The sequence below is a fragment of the Danio rerio genome, chromosome 5 (assembly GCF_052040795.2).
Source record: "Danio rerio strain M-AB ecotype USA chromosome 5, GRCz13ab, whole genome shotgun sequence".
NCBI classification, from domain to species: domain Eukaryota; kingdom Metazoa; phylum Chordata; class Actinopteri; order Cypriniformes; family Danionidae; genus Danio; species Danio rerio.
This window is the reverse complement of record NC_141025.1, coordinates 70,329,092-70,349,799: the sequence shown is the minus strand read 5'-3', so window position 1 is coordinate 70,349,799 and position 20,708 is coordinate 70,329,092. Positions and strand designations below refer to the sequence as shown.

The window sequence follows — 20,708 nt, the reverse complement described above, 5'->3', positions numbered from 1 at the left end:
TTATTCATATCACACGTTAAAGTGAATTATATATAAAGTCATAGTGTACACAACAATCTCTGGGCTTGCTGCATCACAAATACCAAAATTTTAACAATTTATAAAAAATTTAATCACTTTCTGGACATTGTATACTAGGCATGAATATTTATAGTTGAAGTCAGAATTATTAGCCCCCCTTTGAATTATTTTTTTATTTTTTAAATATTTCCCAAATGATTTTTAACATAGTAAGGAAATGTTCACAGTATGTCTGATAATATTTTTTCTTCTGGGGAAGGTCTTATTTGTTTTATTCGGGATAAAATAAAAGCAGTTTTTAATTTCTTAAAAACCATTTTAGGGACAAAATTATTAGCCCATTAAAGCTATATATTTTTTTTGATAGTCTACAGAACAAACCAACATTATACAATAACTTGCCTAATTATCCTAACCTGCCTAGTTAGCCTAATTAACCTATAGTTAAGCCTTTAAATGTCACTTTAGGCTGTATAGAAGAATAGCTGTCTTGAAAAATATCTAGTCAAATAATATTTACTGTCGTCATGGCAAAGATAAAATAAATCAGTCATCAGAAATAAAATACTAAAATAAAATTGGGGAAAAATAATAATTTAAGGGGGCTAATAATTTTGACTTCAACTGTATTGCGATCATGACTTTCGAAAACAGTACAGCGCTTAGTAAACGTTTATTATTACCATTTCATGAGTCTCCCTATACAGTTTGATAGAGCACTTGGACCTGGAAGCAACGTCCCGTGACGTCAAACTTAACAAGCGGATGCCCCATATAGTGATGCAGACATCTCCAAAACCCAACAAGTGGTCAAATCTAAACTTGTTTTCATTAAACCAAATATAAATATGCATAAGATAAATAATACTGCTAATACTAATTACATTAAACAAATGCAAATTTTAGGGGTGACGCAGTGGCGCAGTAGGTAGTGCTGTCACCTCACAGCAAGAAGGTTGCTGGGTCACTGGTTTAATTCTCGGCTCAGTAGGCGTTTTTGTGTGGAGATTGCTTGTTCTCCCTGCATTTGCTTGGGTTTCCTCTGGGTGCTTCGGTTTCCCTCACAGACATGCAATACAGGTGAATTGGGTAGGCTAAATTGTCTGTAGGATGAGTGTGTGTGTGTGTGTGTGTGTGTGTGTGTGTGTGTGTGTGTGTGTGTGTGTGTGTTTGTGTGTGTGTGTGTGTGTATGTTTCCCAGAGATGGGTTGCGGCTGGCATCCGATGCGTAAAACGTGCTGGATAAGTTGGTGGTTCATTCCACTGTCATTCCACATTCATTCATTCATTTTCTTGTCGGCTTAGTCCCTTTATTAATCCGGGGTCACCACAGTGGAATGAACCACCAACTTATCCAGCAAGTTTTTACACAGCGGATGCCCTTCCAGCTACAACCCATCTCTGGGAAACATCCACACACACATTCACACACACTCATACACTACAGACAATTTAGCCTACCCAATTCACCTGTACCACATGTCTTTGGACTGTGGGGGAAACCGGAGCACCCAGAGGAAACCCACGCGAAGGCAGGGAGAACATGCAAACTCCACACAGAAACACCAACTGAGCCAAGGTTCGAACCAGTGACCCAGCGACCTTCTTGCTGTGAGGCGACAGCACTACCTACTGCGCCACTGCCTCGCCCCCGACAAGAAATTGAATAAATGAAAATGAACAGAAAAAAAGGCCCCTGAGATAAAGAAAACATGAAGCCACTGGTTTTTCTAATTATGCAAACAATAATAACTTTTGCAACATTTTAACCCTTTATTTTTTTTTCATATGTAAAGATATTTGTTTGTTGCTGTACATCCTGTTTGTATTAAGCGATGTGCAAGCTTTTGGACTCGCATAAGTGCATAACTAACGCGCTCTGTGCTGGACTTTAGACCAGCTTTTAGATGGTCTATTTCAATTCCTCAAAATAGCAATGCACCAACAATGCACCTTAACAAACCTCCTTTCAAGACCACCACACCCACAAGTCCACAAAGTGGTGCAAATGGATTTACTATTTAAACAACGCGGTGCAAAGCAGGAAAATTAGGGTTGCACTGGTCTGAAAATAGCAAGCCAAATATGTCTTGCGCCTTATTCCCAGGTAGCAAAGAATTCTGGCCCAGATTTGGCATAAATCTGGCACAGCAGGCATTCATCCAGCACTGGCATACAGCATTAGGGCCACACATGACCCGGATTTGGCAGAGGTAGCACCGTCTTTAAGGCGGCACACAATACTTGGGCCAGATGTAAAATGTAGTATTTGGCCCAGATGCTAACAATGGATTTGTGGGCCATGTAAATTTGGCCTATTTTGACCCACATTTAAAATAAATTTTTATTATTTTTGAATAAAGGAAGAAGAAAAAAATCTACCAATCAGGTCGATTCGAGAAAAGAAGTTATGGGTTATTAAATTGGCTGAGACTTGGCCCAGATATGGTCCATAACGGCCCTTGTCTGGAAGCCAGACTTGGTCCAGTCATGTACTGTAATTTACTGTGGTATGTGGGCCAGGCAACAGCTGTTTGTGTGGGCCAGAGCTGGGCCAGAGATATTTTGCTATGTGGGTTGCGCTGGGTGTATGTGAGGGCCCTGATGTTTCAGCGGGCAGGTGAAAACATTCTGTTGAGTTTTTAATCCACTCACACTGGTTTCATATCTGAGGAAAACTTGTACGGAAAATGTTATTAAGTCACTGTACAGTTTACAAGGACTGGTTTATCAGGTAGACGCTGAATTGGGAAAACTTTAGAGCAGTGGCGTGGAAAGGTACAATAAGGAGCGTTTGTAATTGGTCCCAGTGAGAGGAAACTATGTCCAAGGGACTGAAGGGCTGAAGTCATCTTTCCTAGATCAGCATGAATGGCTGGTTAAGAAGTGGGGGTTGGTGGCGGGACAGATGGATTAGGATCGTGAAGCTGTTTGGGAACAAAGGCTCTTCTGTATGTGTACTTAGCGCAGTGTGATCACGCCGACTGGCTAACATGACTAAAGTTAGTGACCCTTAAAAGGATAGTTCACCCAAAACTGGTCATCATTTACTCACCCTTCACTTGTCACAAACCTTTTTTCTTTTGATGAACACAAACACACACGCACACACGCACGTACACACACACAGACACACACACACACACACACACACACACACACACACACACACAAGATATTTTGAAACATTTCGGAAACCTGTAACCATTGACTTCCACAGTATTTGTTTTTCCGACAACAGCAGTCAATGCAATTATGGTGTCAAAATATCTTGTTTTGTATTAGCTTTACAGAAAACGGAAACTTAATAAGGTTTCGAACTTGAGGGTGAGTAAATAGTGAGTACATTTTCAATTTTAACTAATTTTAACTATTATAGTTAACTATCCCTTTAAGCTTTCTTTATGCTTCCGTTCAACCTGTTTCTTCTGTAGAGCACACATACGTAAACATAGACATCCTGAAGTCTCAAAAATATCCTAGCCAAAGCTTTCTTTAAGTCGTCGTGTTGTGTATTATTTTTAGGCAGCATACTATTTATAAAACTCTGAAAGACTATTGACCAAAGACTCTCGCTGACATTTTTTGTGTGAATTATTTAGCAATATAACTGTCTTGTGGTGTTCTACAGTGCCGCGTGTAGATGGCGCTGTTGTGGGAATTCGCTGCTAGTGTTCACTCAACGCACTCTCCAGTAGTGAAAGAAGTTTGACTCGATTCCGCGAATCGATTCTTTTAAAACAGTTCTTTTAAAGATTCACTGAGGGGTTACGTCACCACGTGGTCCCAAACAACTCGGCGTGCCATATCACATGCTTTAAAACGTCTCAGTAAAAACAGCCATGTAGGCTGTTAAAGGGACAGCTCACCCCAAAAGAAAATTATGTCATCATTTACTCTCCCCTTTTTCTTGAGTAAAACCGTAATGGGTTTCTTTCTTCCATTGAACACAAAAGAAGATATTTAGAGGAATGCTGAAAACCTGTAACCTTTGATTGTCATTAAAAACAAATATTATTGAAATCAATCGTGATATATATCAATAAAAAATAATCATTAAATTATATATATATATATATATATATATATATATATATATATATATATATATATATATAGATATATATATATATCTCTATATATATATATATATATATATATATATATATATATATATATATATATATATACACACACACACACACACACACACACACACACACACACACACACACTCACATAACGGCCATCTTATTGAATCAACCTATTTAGGCCTTTTAATGTCCCTTTAAGCTGTATAGAAGTGTCTTGAAAAATATCATGTCATCATGGCAAAGATAAAATAAATCAGTTATTATAAATGATTTATTAAAACTATTATGATTTGACATGTGTTGAAGAAATCTGCTTGTTTAAACAGAAATTGGGGGGAAAAATAAACAGGGCGGCTAATAATTCTAATTTCAACTGTACATATTTAGCATAGAAAAAAGCCAGTTAGTCAGAAATAATAATTTCCACCAAATATAAATTTCTTAACTTTGTCTTAAATTCAATTATTTGTATTGTGTTCATTAAAAGGAAATATAAAAGGTCTAAAAATATGTAATCTTTCTATTCTATTTTGTATATATTATGTGTGCATTTCTGTATTAACTCTAACGCTATGTGTGTCTGATTGTTCAAATATTCCGTTATGGTTTGTACTTTAATTTGGTTTATGAATAGGCCTACTAATAAAAAATATCTGTATCTAATTATATTAAAGTTTGTAACTGGGCTTGAATAATTTTGCAGGACCAAATTATGTTTATTAAATTATTAAAAATGAAAAACAATTGGTTCATTCTAGCATCAACATGTATTTATTGAGCATGCTTGTTTTGTTTATTGTATTGTAATGTACTTTCTTTCTTTCTTTCTTTCTTTCTTTCTTTCTTTCTTTCTTTCTTTCTTTCTTTCTTTCTTTCTTTCTTTCTTTCTTTCTTTCTTTCTTTCTTTCTGCAAGCATGAACGCAAATTTACGCAGCTGAAATCGAATCAGTTTTGCAATCCGGTTCAAAAGATTCGTTAGAAAAGATCCGACTCCAAAGATACGACTCGGATATGCTGTTCTCAACTCTAAACCCGCTCAGGAATGAGTAGCAGCGGATACGCGGCCGTACACAACTATTTCAGTCGTTACTGCGCACGTTATGCATGCAATTTCGTCCTACCGAAAAGCACGCTAAAGTGGCTCGTCAGTTTACTAGGAGTATCATGTAACAAGACACTGGCTGGCCCCGGCTTGTGAAGCAGGAGCGAAGAGCTATCAATCCCCGGACACCTCCACCGTTATTCGGTGTGTGTTGAGTCCAGAGAGCGCTGCTGAGGCAGGGGAACCGCTGCTCTAATGCTTCCCTGACCGCACCGGCTATTTTCACGCGGTATCTTGTTTTCGTCCGAACACCAGATCAGGTTTTACTGCGGGACAAGATGTTGCAAGTGCTGGTTTGCGGCGTTGTGGTCTTCCCCGGTCTCTTCTTCACTTTTAGAAAAGTGCTTCCGTCCATTTTTAAGCGGTGGACAGATGCCGACGTCGTGCTGGTCAGCGAGAGGTGAGTTTGGTGACAGTTGAGCGGGTCTGAAAGGCCACGCAGCTCTGCATGCTAGTTTACCGCTGTCTGCTAGTGAAACTGCTCACATCCAGCCGGTCTGAACAGACAGAATGTAGTTTGCATATTTCAGGGCAGCATTCACAACTGTTTTGCTTTCGTGGTATATTCTAACAGCTTGATGGAAAGATTAGCTGGTGAATGTTTGAGTGTGCATCTTTCCCTTTAACAGGGACCCCAAACTGGCTCCCAACAAAACCAGGGACCCCAGTATACTTTCTTTTCCAGTATGGTTATTTTAAGGCCTTAAATAAGACCAGAAATGGATTAAATGTTACGTGCGCTGTAATGATTAATGTCTAGTATTTAGTATTTTTGTTTAGATCTAAAGATATTTAAATGGAGGTAGGCTATGTTTACTTGAGATGCAAAATGAAGATATTTGTTTCTGAAAAACTGGTTTAGGTTCTGTGGTGAGACAAAATATGTTTTTTTATGGCATCACTGTGAAACAGACTCTTTATTTACAGAGTGTGGAGGATGAAACATGCTTTTAAACCAAACAGAAAAAAAAATCTAATCTGTAAGCACACTGTTAACAACTTACTGTGGAATCTGCAGTAAATTACTGGCAGCAGTTCATCAGCAACTTACTGTAAATCAATTACAGCATAATATTGTATGTACATTTTCTGCACCCTTTATCTCGCTGTATATGTATTTACAGAATTATATGTATATCTCTACTGTAAAATATACAGTAATTTTCACAAAGCAGCTTGATTGAAATGATTGCCTGGTGTATATTTGAGTTTGCATATTTCCCTTTAACAGGGACTCCAAACTGGCTCTCAGCCAAACCAGGGACCCCAGTATACTTTATTTTCTAGTATAGTTATTTTAAGGCCTTAAATTAGATCAGAGATGGATTAAATGTTACGTGCACTGCAGTGGTTAATGTCTAGTGTTTTTGTTTCGATCTAAACGTATTTAAGGTATATTTACTAAAAATGCAAAACAAACATACTCATTTCTGAAAAACTGGTTTAGATTCTGTGGTGAGACAAAATATGTTTCTTTTATGGCATCCCTGTGAAAACATGATTATGGACCCTTTATTTTAGAAAGTGTGGAGGATGAAAAGCGCTTTTAAACCCAAAAGAAGATATTTGGAAAAAAAAATAAGAAATCTTTAAGCACACTGTAACAGATACTGTAGAATCTACTGTAAATTACTGGCAGCAGTTCATCAGCAACTTGCTCTAAGTCAAATACAGCAAAAATGCTGTATTTACATTTACAGCGCCATTTATCTTGCTGTATATGTATTTACAGAAGTGTATATGTGTTTACTGTAAAATATACAGTAGTTTCACAGAACAGAAGCTTGATGGAAATTATTGTCTGGTAAAACTTTTGAGTGTGCATCTTTCCATTTAACAGGAACCCCAAACTGGCTCTCAGCCAAACCACGGACCCCAGTATTTGTTTACAAGTATAGTTATTTTAAGGCCTTAAATAAGACCAGAGATGCATTAAATGTTACTAGTAACAATGTTTAATGTCTAGTAATTTTATTTAGTTCTAAACATATTTAGGGTTTATTTATTAGAGATGTAAAATGAAGATACTCGTTTCTGAAAAACTGGTTTAGGTTTTTTAGTGAGACGCAATATGTTTATTTTATGGCATCACTGAAAACATAATTTTGGACCCTTTATTTAAAGAGTGTGGAGGATGAAACAAGCTTTTAAACCAAAATGAAAAAAAAAATCAAATCTGTAAGCACGCTGTTAACAACTTACTGTGAAATCTGCAGTAAATTACTGACAGCAGTTCATCTGCACCTTACTGTAAATCAATTACAGCAAAATACTGGATTTACAGTTACAGCACCATTTATCTTGCTGTATATGTATTTACAGAATTGTATCTTTACTGTGAAATATACTGTAACTTTAATAAAGATAAACAATGTAATAAAAAATTACTTTATAATACAGTAACATACTGCATAACTACTCTACAGTAAAATACAGTTCACATTACAGTTGAACACTGTGTCATTTACAAAAATCATTAACAGTGCATTGACTTCCACACTAGAAAAAAGCAACACTTTGCATTGCAAATGCATTCTTTACATGTTTCCAACATTCAACATAATCTATAAATAAACTCAAACACATTTATAACAAGTGAAGGGTGCCTAAACGATGACAGAATTTTCATTTTTGGGTGAACTATCTCTTTAATCTTGTTTTCTTGAGCGCTTTGGCAGATAATAACCACTTTACCTTCACAGAAAACAAGACTTATCTCATGTAATTCTGCTTCTCAAGCAAATATGTTTAGAATTTAGTATCTTTAGACGTTTGCCCTTGAAAACAAGACAGAAATACTGATTGGAAGATGGCGTGAAAGTTTTTTGCAGTGTAATCGAAAAGTGCAGTAAAAGTTTATTTTCTGTATTCTAATGTTTGAGAGCAGAGTGATACAAAACTAAACACCTTTGCATTATAAAAGTGTTTGCTAATACAGAACAAACTCATTATCTGCTAAAAGTTTACATTTGGAGAACATATTGACCTGTTGTGTTCCTTTCAGATTAATAATTATAGATTTTATGGTCACTTATTCCTAAAAAGGGTTTTAAAAAAGCTTAAACAATATGTATTTATGATATTTATTTATATTAAGGTTATTTAGATATGCTGTGGTTCCTTGTTATAACGTGGTTCATCTTTCACGGGTAAAATAAATTAACATAAATCTTTGATCGCTACCAATTTGAGTTCCAACAAGGATGCAAAAGGGTTGTAACTGTCTGCAGCAAAACCATCCTAAAGGTGGTGACACATTGGATGCACCGCGCCACGTAGTGCCATGCATTTTAGAATTGTAAACATAGGTTTATATCAGGGTACACACACTGGCTGCACAAGTCAGCGGCTGTCTGCGGTGCCCAGCTACGACTCAGGACACTGTTCATATTCCTGCCACGCCACAGAGCGCCATCTGAATAAATTCATTTTAAATAACTTGCGAATATGCGCCTCCGGTCATGTGCGAGGCACATCCGGTGTGCAACCCCCTTAAGAATGGAGTCTGCTTTACTTTTGTGGATCAGTGACTGCAGGAAAAATAACATTACGCTGGATGCCAACTAGGGATGCAACGATTAACCGGTTTCACTATTAACCGCGCTTTAATTCGTCACGGTTCGTCACAATCGTAAAGGCTTCTTAACACCGTTTTCCTGCAACGAACAAATCTGCAGCAACTAAACTGTGCACTAGTTTGTCACTGAGACTAATAACGACACACACTAGATTAATTGTGACTGAGGGTGCTTTTACACCTGCCTTATTTAGTTCTGTAGTGATTCCAGTTGTGTTATTTTTTTGGTATTTATCTTAAGGAAATCACCGAAGGTATATATTATGTTATCATAATGATCTAATGTGGAAATAAGACTGTAATACTGTGCATTTAACACAGTGGCTATATTCATCAATGTAAACACACCAAAACAGACTTAACATTATAGCAGACACAAAAGCTCATTGACAGCCACTAGACTTTTCTGACAGGGTATTCCAGTGTCATCGAGTGTCAGAATGTTGTGGGACTGCTCTACAGGAGTTATTATTAGGGATTATAGATCGAGAATAGATCGCGAAATGTAGCGGTTTTTATTTTAGCGTTTTTTTAAAAAGCATGACGGTAAAACATGAACGCGGTTATGAATATATTTAAACGTGTTTGTTTGTTGTAAAAATTCGTAATAATGACAAAAAAAAATACTAATTTGTGAATCTCCTTACTTCCGGGTGCAGCTGGAGCTAGTGTATTCTGGGAAATTTTCTTACCCCTTGGTTTCAAGTGTGGTCCTGAAAAGTCTTCGTTTGAAGGGGGTGTATACCCCATGCCCTTAGCCCTACACCCTTAAGCTAAAGAGAATTTTGTCATCACTACCCCTTCACGGGCACGCGCAAAACGAGGGGTAGAGGTAAGGGCTAAGGGAGAGAATTGGGATTGGGCCAAAGTGTGTAGTGAGGGGTTTTACAGCCTTAAAACATTTATAATACAGTAGAAAATAAAGCTGACTACTGTGTGAATTTCGCCTGTTGTGGGTTATTTTTAGAAAGTAACTCCCACGAATAACGGGGGACCACTGTATGTCCAGAACGTTCTTAGGATCTTGGGGCACCTGTTTGAAGATACAGTGAAGTAAACTCTTGTTCGATGTTTGAAGTAATCTCAACCGAAACACAAAGAGAGGGCGGGACATATTGTTGCTCCTCCCCTTAAATGAACAAAACCTTTGGTTTTATCAACACTCTTGAAGTGTCTTGAAAGGGGCGGGGCTTGTGAGATACTAGAGAGCATTTGATTGGTCATGATTTGATGAGAAACTGAAGTATGAGTTGACATTAATAAAACCGTTGATGTATTTAGGCGGAAGTGAAAAACTACAAGCTTTAAATGTTTATATCAGTGTAATATCTTCTAAACGCAAATTTCGACACTGTTTTGGAGCACACTAGCTTATAGATATCCTAAAAACAAACAATACTGATACTAACATCTGAAAAACTTTTTTAATTTCATGGGATCTTTAAAACCCTGGCCCTGTAGTGCAGACTTGCTGTGACTGATACTGCTAAATGTTGTGGCTATAGTGGATTGAGAAGCTCAATAATGTTTATAATCGGACTAAGTTCTGCTCCTGTTATCCTGTGATATGTTCAGCTGATCTCATGGCCTTAATCACGCTCTGGTTAATTCAGGCAAGGGGGACGAACACGGATGAACCAACTTTTGTACAGCCTACCCCTAGAATCAGACCTTCACTTGATAAAAAATGTGTTTTATAATCTAAATCTAAAATCTGATCCAAATGACAGTGGTAATAAAGTAAGTACACATCAGCCTGTAATTATTAGATGTGTCCAAACTTAGGGTCTGCATTTGTTTAAACTTGTGAATGAAAGAGCGGGAGTCTTTATCTGTGGTCATCCATGCATTCAGGTTTGTGCAGATAAGCAGTTTCAGATCATTTCTGGGTGGGTTCAGAATAAATTGTCATTTAGTTGTGTGCTCTTATTAGATTATATAAAGCCCAAAGTGTATGTGGGTCAAAAATGAAAGAGAAAAACCTTATAATAGTGTAATACAGCTTTAAATCTACTATTTTGATACTAATAATAATTTGATAAATAATGACAGTCATACTTTTTAAGCTGTGGTTTGCAGAAATTGTCATTCAGTGTTAGCGCTGCACGATTAATCGAAAAAAGAACACAATCTCAATTCGACCCTACACACGATCTTAATTCAGCTTTTCTACGATTCAGCCAATTATTTTCAAGGTCAGGAGAGAAGCGTAAAGGCGCTCGCACAAGTCTTCACAGGAAATGGGGTTAAAAGTGTCACATACTGTATTTATAAGGTATAATTCACCCAGAAATGTCATTTCTGTCTAAATGTAATGATGTATTCGCAGCCACGAACTCACTGACTGCGAGCTGTTTGTTTATTACCGAGAACGCGCACGTGCACACCAATGACGCCTACTTTGGTGAACTGAACCTGAATAAGCTGTGAATAACAGGTTATAAAGTTGTAAATAACGTTCAGTTTGTTGCACAGAGCGATTGGTTGAGAGCTGCACTGAAAGAATGCTTTGCATGTAAGTGTTTTTTCATAGAGTGACAGCAGTCATGAGCCGCACTCGGAAGTGAAGCTGGCGCACATCATTTAAATGATCATAACGCAATTTACAGTTATAATTACGACAAGCATTTGATATGCTTTTTTCTTGTATTGCTAACACATAGTGGTGTGCATGAAAATAAATGTTTACTGTCAGCATAACTAGCCTATATATAATGTTGAATACAATGCAAGAAGGAATCTAATAATGACAAATGTCTCATTTTACCAGTGAAAACAAATGGTCTAATAAGGTTGTTAATAACAGATGACAAGCACATGTCTTAAACATAATAAATCAACTATATAATTATGAATAGTTACATTCTGATGGCATCATTTTACTGTGAATTAAAAACAGTCTGTTCAAGTCCAATAACTGTACAAAATTTTGCATTTCAAGCAACAGTAGAGCTGCACATCTAATATTATTATTGTTCTTTTACCTTATGTTTGAGAATTAACAATAATAATAGGCTACTCATATTAACCATTATTTTACATCTATAGAATCGTGATTTTAGAAAAAAAATAAAAATAAATTCACATTTTAGCCTGAACCGTGGAGCCCTATTCAGTTTAACAATATAACAAAAATCTTGTTTGGCATATTTAGAAAATTTTGTTAAATCAGGGTGTCTGCGGGGACTTAAAAAGTATTAAAAGTTGATAAATCAATTTAGAGAAATTGCAGGCCCTTAAAAGTCCTATATACTGTTACAAGGTATTAAATTTTGCATCATTTTTGATTATACAGTTGTATAATTATAGTTAAAAATTTTAGGGTGCTGTGTAGTTTATAAAATTGATAAAATCCTGCTATTTTTGATGTCACACTGCTTTGTTCTGTAGGCGACATCTTCTGGATTAATAATTTTATAAAGTATATGAATAATGTTTTAGTTTCAGTATTTAGTGAATTTGTTTAAAATGTCGCCAATGTTACCGGTTCAGACAAAGTGGCGACGATGTCTTAAATTCTAAGGAAAGAGTCTTAAAAAGCTCTTAAAAGGTATTGAATTCTACTCTCTGATTCCTGTATGTACCCTGTTAATGGCATTTATTTATTTTCCTAAGGCTTCGTTTAAATGATACTTTTAACACAAAATGTTGAGTTTATCCATATTTGACGCACAGTTACAACAACCCAAATTTGTTTTCAGCATCCGGAGGAAACCCACGTGAACACAGGGAGAACATGCAAACTCCACACAGAAATGCCAACTGACCCAGCCAGGACTCGAACCAGTGACCTTCTTGCTGTTAGGCGACAGTGCTAAACACTGAGCCACCACTCATGGGATGTATTTAATTTGTCTCCATCTTTTTCACTTTTCCCATTATCACACTTCGTCTGAATTGTTGTTTCCAATGAAAACAGTTGAACCTAATCCCTCGTTTCTGATTATGTTTTCTTTTTGCCTTTTTATTTTTCACCCTTCATTTTTCAGTGTTGTATGAGATAAACAGTTTTCAGTGTTTTTGTTTTCTGACTGGTGTGTATAATGGAGGTCAGATGCTATTATGGCTAAGCCATGCAACGTTTAGCTCCAGCGTTGACCTTTTCATTGACTTCCTGTTGTGCTAGATTCTCCCAACCCAATGCAACTGTCAATGATTAAAAGTCAAACACCAAAAATGGTGATGTTTCAGCAGAAAATTATGCTTAGTCACAACAGAGCCCTTAGTTCTTCACGTACGTTTTCTTCCAAAACAACACCAACATATGGACACTCAGCAAAAAGGTTAGAGAAATGGCTATTTTTATCTTTCCACAGATGTTTTGAGGAAGCTAAGATAAAAAACAAATGCTAAGGAAATCAATAGCTGATCAATGAGAAAACACAACAGCCGCATCACCGACAAGCGTTTGTTCTCTGCCCTGGTGTTTCAGAATGATTCTAGATTAGAACTGAGTGTTAGCCTGAACTCTTGTCAGACTTAGCCTGCAGTGTCATGTTTCTTGAGATGTTCTGCTCTCAATGAGAGTTATTGATTGACCACCATGATGGTGAGGAGGATAATGTTCAGCCACATTGGTTGACACACCATGAACGCACATGTAGTTTGATATTTGATGGTCGTTTGAGGATGTGAAGTCTTTGTGAATGATGTTAAAGGAGTGATAATGAAGTGACGCAGACTTTGGGCTTTTACACTGGTGTGTTGATTCAATCAGTTGTGTGTGTGTGTGTGTGTGTGTGTGTGTGTGTGTGTGTGTACATGTTAGAATGAGGCAACAGTCTGAATCACTCAGTCTAATGGGCATTTATCACACTCTCCGGCCATCCGGACAGTAATGAAACCAGCTCATTGGTTTATAGTTCCATCAATCAGTCAGAAACATATTTCAACAATGGATTTGTGGGTAAAGGTAGCAAAATATAACATTAACACGTTTAACATACCTCTGAAAAACAAACAATAAAGAGCCTGTGAATTTGTTTGCAGTTTTATGACGTACAAGTTTGACATTTTGTCTTCAGTAAGGCTACGTCCACACCACAATAGACATGTCTTTTCTTTGGTGGATTTAAAATGTTTAGGGTTCATACATTGTGGCTGTTTCTCAATATGCGTTCTTCAGCGGTCTTGCGTTCTCGTGTTCTCGTGCAACGTCATCATCAGGTGCCTAAGTTCAGTTTCAATACTCAAGACCGCAAGTACGGAGGACGTGTGAAACTTCCCGGATGGGATCTCGATATCGAGGATGCACTGATGCAGACTTGAGCACCGAACTCGCTCTGGAAGTCCCAGAAGTCATTGCAACTGGAGGTGGGAAGCGCAGCAATTTAGATTTATTATTAAAGTTCAGAGATATCACTTATTTACCTCAGGAGTTTCCCTGAAACGGTGAAAGTAAACATTACCATGAAAATCGTAATATAGGAATAAACACATTAAGGGTGTTTACTTGCTGAAATTCGTATTAAAATGTGTTATATATATATATATATATATATATATATATATATATATATATATATATTTACATATGTTATTTACATATGTTTTTATGCAAAGTATATATTTTGAAAAGGGGAAAAACAATAAATCGTTGTATGAATGCTGTAATGTTTAAATAATTTCCATTTAAAACACGTGAAGGTCACGTGACCATCAGGAAGAACGCAGCATCTCAATTCTCAAAGGACGCGTTCTCTGCACTCGCGGTCTCCTGAGTTCGTTCTTCTGAGGACACCTGGCAAGACCGCTCTCCACAAGAACACAAGTCCGTTCTCTGGGTTCTTGGAATTGAGAAACAGCCTGTTTTAAGAAATGACTATGTCCATGTAAAAAAGGGAAAACTGGCCTTAACATTATAATACAGATGCCGCACACTTGTATCTGGCATTGTAAACAAACACAGAGTTGCAGGATGCGCTAAAATCAATGAAGAATGCAATGAGCATGTGCGTGAAGTTCTTCTTCAGGACAATGAGTACAGACAAACACAAGATGATGATGGCATCAATGGACGAAAGTGAAGAGCGGGGGGTTGTCGCGGACAAAAGTGAAGAGAGTTGGGGAGTTGTGGAAGAAAGTCAAAGTGGGAGGTTAAGGAGGGGGATTGGTAAAATCAGGTGCCGGATCAGATTTCAGAGGTTCCGGATCCGGCATGTTCCAGCACAAATTAAGCCCTGTGCTCAATTAACCCTGCTGAATGTGCTGTAACAACCTAGAAATCAAATGTTGTCTGGTCTTTGAGAAAATCACTTTGTTTCATCTCATGTTACTTTCGTCCCCGCTCTCCCCTATTGACTTTATTCTAAAATGCGGAAGTGCGCCTGTTTTCGCGATTGTCTTAGAACTTCCGATTTAGTCGTCTATGGGAGAAATTACTAGGAATAATAAACGGCAGAAAACGGTCAAACTAATTGCTCTACAAACAAATGTTTGCATGACTATACAGACCAAGTAGAATAATATAATAAGAAAATATCCAATTGCAACATTTTTTTAACGTCAAAAAATGAATGGAAGTGAATGAGACCTGAAGTCTCAAGCCAAAAAGATTCAAATGGCAGCGCCCGCTCGTCGGCAGAGAATAAGGTGAATATAAAATGTCTAGATGTTAATGCATTGCCACTGGTGATCTAGTTGATAAAAGTATTTACAGATATCTACTGACTGATCCTATAAGGTTGAATGTTTTGTAGTCCAGGCAGGACTTGTTTTTCAGAGCTGTTTAACTTAAAATAAATTGACTTAAAAATTCCCAATTAATTGTGAATGCTGTGGTGACTGAAAATATTTAACAATCTGTTGCTTTAGCAATGAAAACATGATTTTTGAATACAATCAACAGGGGTGCCCTGCAGGATGGAGGCGACCCTTGCTTTTGGAGAATTTTCACTTTAATCAAACACAGATGAAGCACAGCTGGCTTTGGAGGAGGGGGGGGGTTACTTTAAAATTACACACAGGCATGTTTTTTGTGTTCTAGTGTTAAAATCAAAGGCAATGACAGATTGCTAGATAAATTTAAGTGAGAGGAATCATAGGGCACATTTCTGTTCAATCAATGTCTAACATGAATTGTTTTGTTTGTATGAAGGTACCTTTTAAATGAACCATTCAAGCTTTTACAGGTTTGCGTGAGTCTTATGTCGAATGTAAACCAGATATTGTTCTCAAATACGACAGATTTCCAATAGCCTGCTGTAAAGTGGCCTTAAAATAGATGCCTTTCAATTGAATGTTCATAGTAATTGGATAGATATACAGGTGATCTATTTAGGGATTACAGAACCTGCTTTTACTTGGTATTACCATGTGCTTTTAGTGATCTGATTGTTATGAATTGTCTACAGAATACAGTGACTCAAAAGTATTCCTGTATAGCTTGATAATGTTCTGACTAAACCACTGAAGTCATGTGGTCTGTTTTGAGGCTGTTATTGGTGTTTTTTCTAGACTTTGAGTGGGTCTGGAAATTTGCTGAATGAGGGGTCTTTCAGATTTCACCTAAATATCCTTATTTGTGTTCCGGAGATGAACAAATGTCTTGGGGGGGTTGAAATGACATGAAGGTTTTAATAAAAAACCTATTAGGAAATTAATAACAGAGTTGTTATTCTTGGGTGAACACTTTAATGTAACCAGAGCTTGCTTTGAACACTCTTAACTGTGTTCTGTGACTCTTAAACCTTTCCTGGGTTTATTAATGATTATTTTAGGTTTGAGTTGTACTAGTATGACTTTTTGTAAAATGCCATCTTCTGCAAAAATGTCACGCTTCTGTTAAAAAGTCAGCTCAGAATGGATTTAAAAGAGAATCTATGCATTTTAAAAATCTCAGAATATATTTTTTAGCGAGTTAATTGATTTGCAGAAATATTTGTTGCCTATATTTTGTTGCTGTTTAATAAATTATCTAAAAGAGAAATTAGACAAACCATTTGACACGTTTTGGTCTTCAAATGTGGGCTTTAAGAAGAAAGCCAGCGAGTAAATTGATTTGCTTTAGAAGTATTTGTCGCCTATATTTTATTGCTGTTTCATAAACTATGTAAAACACAAGTTAAACAAACAATTGGATACATTTTGGTCTTCAAATATGGGCTTTATGAAGAAAGCCAATGAGTAAATCGAATTGCTTTAGAAGTATTTGTCGCCTATATTTTATTGGGGTTTCAAAAACTGTATGTAAATTGAGAGTTCGACAAACAATGTGACACATTTTGGTCTTCAAATATGGGCTTTATGAAGAAAGCCAAAGAGTAAAACTATTTGCTTCAGAAGTATTTGCTGTGGGTGACGCGGTGGCGCAGTAGGTAGTGCTGTTGCCTCACAGCGAGAAGGTCGCTGGTTTGAGCTTTGGCTGGGTCAGTTAGAGTTTCTGTGCGGAGTTTGCATGTTCTCCCTGTGCTTGCGTGGGTGCTGCGGGTGCTCCGGTTTCCCCCACAGTCCAAAGACATGAGGTACAGGTGAATTGGGCAAGCTAAGTATGAGTGTGAATGCGTGTGTATGGATGTTTCCCAGAGATGGGTTGCAGCTGGAAGGGCATCCGCTGCGTAAAACATGTGCTGTATAAGTTTTTGGTTCATTCCACTGTGGCGACCCCAGATTAATAAAGGGACTAAGCTGAAAAGAAAATGAATGAATGAGAATTTGTTGTCTTTGTTTTTTTGGTGTTTAATAAACTGTATGAAAGTTTGACAAACAATTTGACCCGTTTTGGGTCTTCAAATATGAGCTTTATAAAGTAAGCCAACAAGTAAATCAATTTGCTTCATACATTTGTGACCTATATTTTATTTGTGTTTAATAAATTGTTTGTAAAACATGAGTTCGACTAACAACTGGACTCATTTTAGTCTTAGAATGTGGCTTTTAAGAAGAAAGACAGAGAGTAAATTGGTTTGCTTCAGAAGTATTTGTGGCCTATATTTTATTAGTGTAAATAAACTACGTAAAACATGAGTTCGACAAACAATGTGACACGTTTTGGTCTTCAAATGCATGCCTGCGAGCTTCATAAAGAAAGCCAGCAAGTAAATCAGTTTGCTTCAGAAGTATTTGTTGCTAATATTTTATCTGTGTTTGATAAACTATGTAAAACATGAGTTCGACAAACAATTTGATACATTTTGGTCTTCAAACATGGGCTTTATGAAGAAAGACAAATAGTAAATCAATTGGCCTCATAAATTTGTTGAATGTATTTTATTAATCTTTAATAAATTGTTTGTAAAACACAAGTTCAACACACAATTTGATTAGTTTTGGTCTTCAAATATGGGCTTTAAGAAGAAAGCCAACAAGTAAATCAATTTGCCTTATAAATTTGTCACCTATATTTTATTAGCGCTTAATAAATTGTAAAACATGAGTTTAACAAACAGCTGGATACATTTTGGTCTTCAAATGTGTCTTTTATGAAGAAAACCAACGAGTAAATCAGTTTGCTTCAGAAATATTTGTCGCCTACATTTTATGGGTGTTTAAGAAACTGTAAAACATGAGTTCGACAAACAACTGGATACTTTTTGGTTTTCAAATGTGGCTTTTATAAAGAAAGCCAGAAGTAAATTGATCTGCTTCAGAAGTATTTGTGGCCTATATTTTATTAGTGTAAATAAACTACGTGTAACATGAGTTCGACAAACAATCTGACACGTTTTGGTCTTCAAATATGAGCTTTATAAAGTAAGCCAACAAGTAAATCAATTTGCCTCATAAATTTGTGACCTATATTTTATTTGTGTTTAATAAATTGTTTGTAAAACATGAGTTCGACTAACAACTGGACTCATTTTAGTCTTGGAATGTGGCTTTTAAGAAGAAAGACAGCAAGAGTAAATTGATTTGCTTCAGAAGTATTTGTGGCCTATATTTTATTAGTGTAAATAAACTACGTTTTGGTCTTCAAATATGAGCTTTATAAAGTAAGGCAACAAGTAAATCAATTTGCGTCATAAATTTATCACCTATATTTTATTAGTATTTCAAAAACTGTTTGTGAAACATGAGTTCGACAAACAACTGGATTTGTTTTGTACTTCAAATATGGGCGTTATGAAGAAAGCCAAAAAGAAAATCGATTTGCTTCAGAAGTATTTGTGGCCTATATTTTATTAGTGTTCAATAAACCATATAAAAAATAAGTTCGACAAACATTTTGATAAATTTTGGTCTTCAAATGCATGCCTGCGGTCTTCATGAAGAAAGCCAGCAAGTAAATCAATTCGCTTCAGAAGTATTTGTGGCGTTACAGTCCTGACACCTTATTTGCCAGGAGCATGATTCAGCACTCGTTTACCACTTTCTATCTGCGATATTCAGATATATAAGAAAGTGTGTCATGCCCGCCAGCCCCAAGGCTATACACGGACCAAGCACTTTCTTCTCCTCCCTTTTCCTCTCTTGCCTGATTGCTGTAAGAGGAAAACAGAGAGAGAAAGGGGGGATACAAAGAGTGGATTGTGTGCTGTGGGTCTTGTGACAGTATTCAGGCAGCAAGGCTCCAGCACAGAAGCGATGTGTGGAGCAGAGCTCAGTGCGTGTGTGTGTTTGTGGAGGGAGCAGAGCGCTTATCTACTGGCCAACTCAGGCGTAAGCTGTCAGGCCTAGGTCATGTGACTAGCGTTGTCATGACGAGCAAGCGTCATCCCATGCACAATGCTCAGCCGAGCAGCTCAGCAGACAGTTAGAGGCTTAGACTCAACTTACAGTTCATTTCATTCTGCTTTCACAGCCATGATGCCACTGTATATATACAAAAAATATACATACAAAAAATAAACTTAATTGTTATATCTGGGTAGTTCAATCATTTTTAAATTAATTGTTTTTTCTACTTACAATTATTTTTTATTAGACATAATTGTAAGAAAAAAATGATGACGAAGAAAATCTCAATGAAGATGTTTATCAAGCATAGCAGTCTCAAAATACATGGCAGTACCTTGGGTTCACCGGAGTCAGAATGAACCCTGAACATTCTTAAACTCAAACCTTTATACTGTTTTTGATGTTGCCTTTAGACTTGCCTTTAGATGTTAATAAAGTTGCTCCTTGGATGTTGACCCAGCTGTTCTCTCTATGTTAATGCAGTTTTAACACCATTGATAAATTTTTTCTCTTTGCACAACACCAATCCCCATTCTACAATTGGTATCATTTGGTCGAGATGTAGTCACCTCAAACGATGCAGAGACAACAAACTGTTGAATTCTCGTTTTACTCATAAGTCAGCCCTTTTCGGAAATGAGCATCAATTCACCATTTAGAGTGGAAGTTGGTTCGAGGCAGACTCATTTCTTACATAATTATGTAAATTTGATATAAAAAAAAATTGTAAAGCAAAGGCATAATGGTTCTTATTAGGGATGCACCGTTACCATTTTTTTGGAACCGATCCGATACCAACATTCTGAGTATCGTCCGATACAGATCTGATCCCGATACTGTGCCTTTTTTTAAAAGCATAATACCGTTTCTATAGTTCTAAACTCAAATAATATATCTTCTTTACCAAAGAAACAGACCTATAGGCCTACTGTAGAGGTGTGAACCTATACTGGTCTCACGGTTCGGTTCGGTTACTATTATCATGCCATCGATTCAATTCGATATCTCGGTGCATTGACGATGCTTTCCATACACAGTGTTATATTTTGGGGGAAGACTATAACAAGCTGTCTGTATAAACACAGACACACACAGCACCCCACTGTCTCTTATTCACACATATACACAAGCATAGACGGCACCAAACAAACAAATACACACTTAAGGCTAATTTATACTTCTGCGTCAAACACTGGCGTATGCTACGGCGCTGATGTATAGCCCTTCGCCGTGGCCGTCGGCGTGGCTGACGTGCACCTCTCAAAAATTGTAACTACACGTCGCAACGACGCGTAGCGC

General features: G+C 36.9%; 1 protein-coding gene across 7 annotated transcripts in view; it reads left to right on the top strand.

Annotated features, from left to right (window-relative positions):
- Positions 1 to 5,154: 5,154 nt before the first annotated feature.
- Positions 5,155 to 20,708, top strand: part of tlcd3a (TLC domain containing 3A) — a 56,014-nt gene continuing 40,460 nt past the window's right edge. For all 7 annotated transcript variants that reach the window (XR_015492045.1, XR_015492042.1, XR_015492046.1 and 4 more), the window contains exon 1: positions 5,155 to 5,618. Coding sequence is in view for 1 of the 7 variants with exons in the window: in XM_087254630.1 (XP_087110756.1) it covers positions 5,497 to 5,618 (122 nt within the window). In the remaining 6 variants the exon portion in view is untranslated. The remainder of the gene's footprint in view (positions 5,619 to 20,708) is intronic.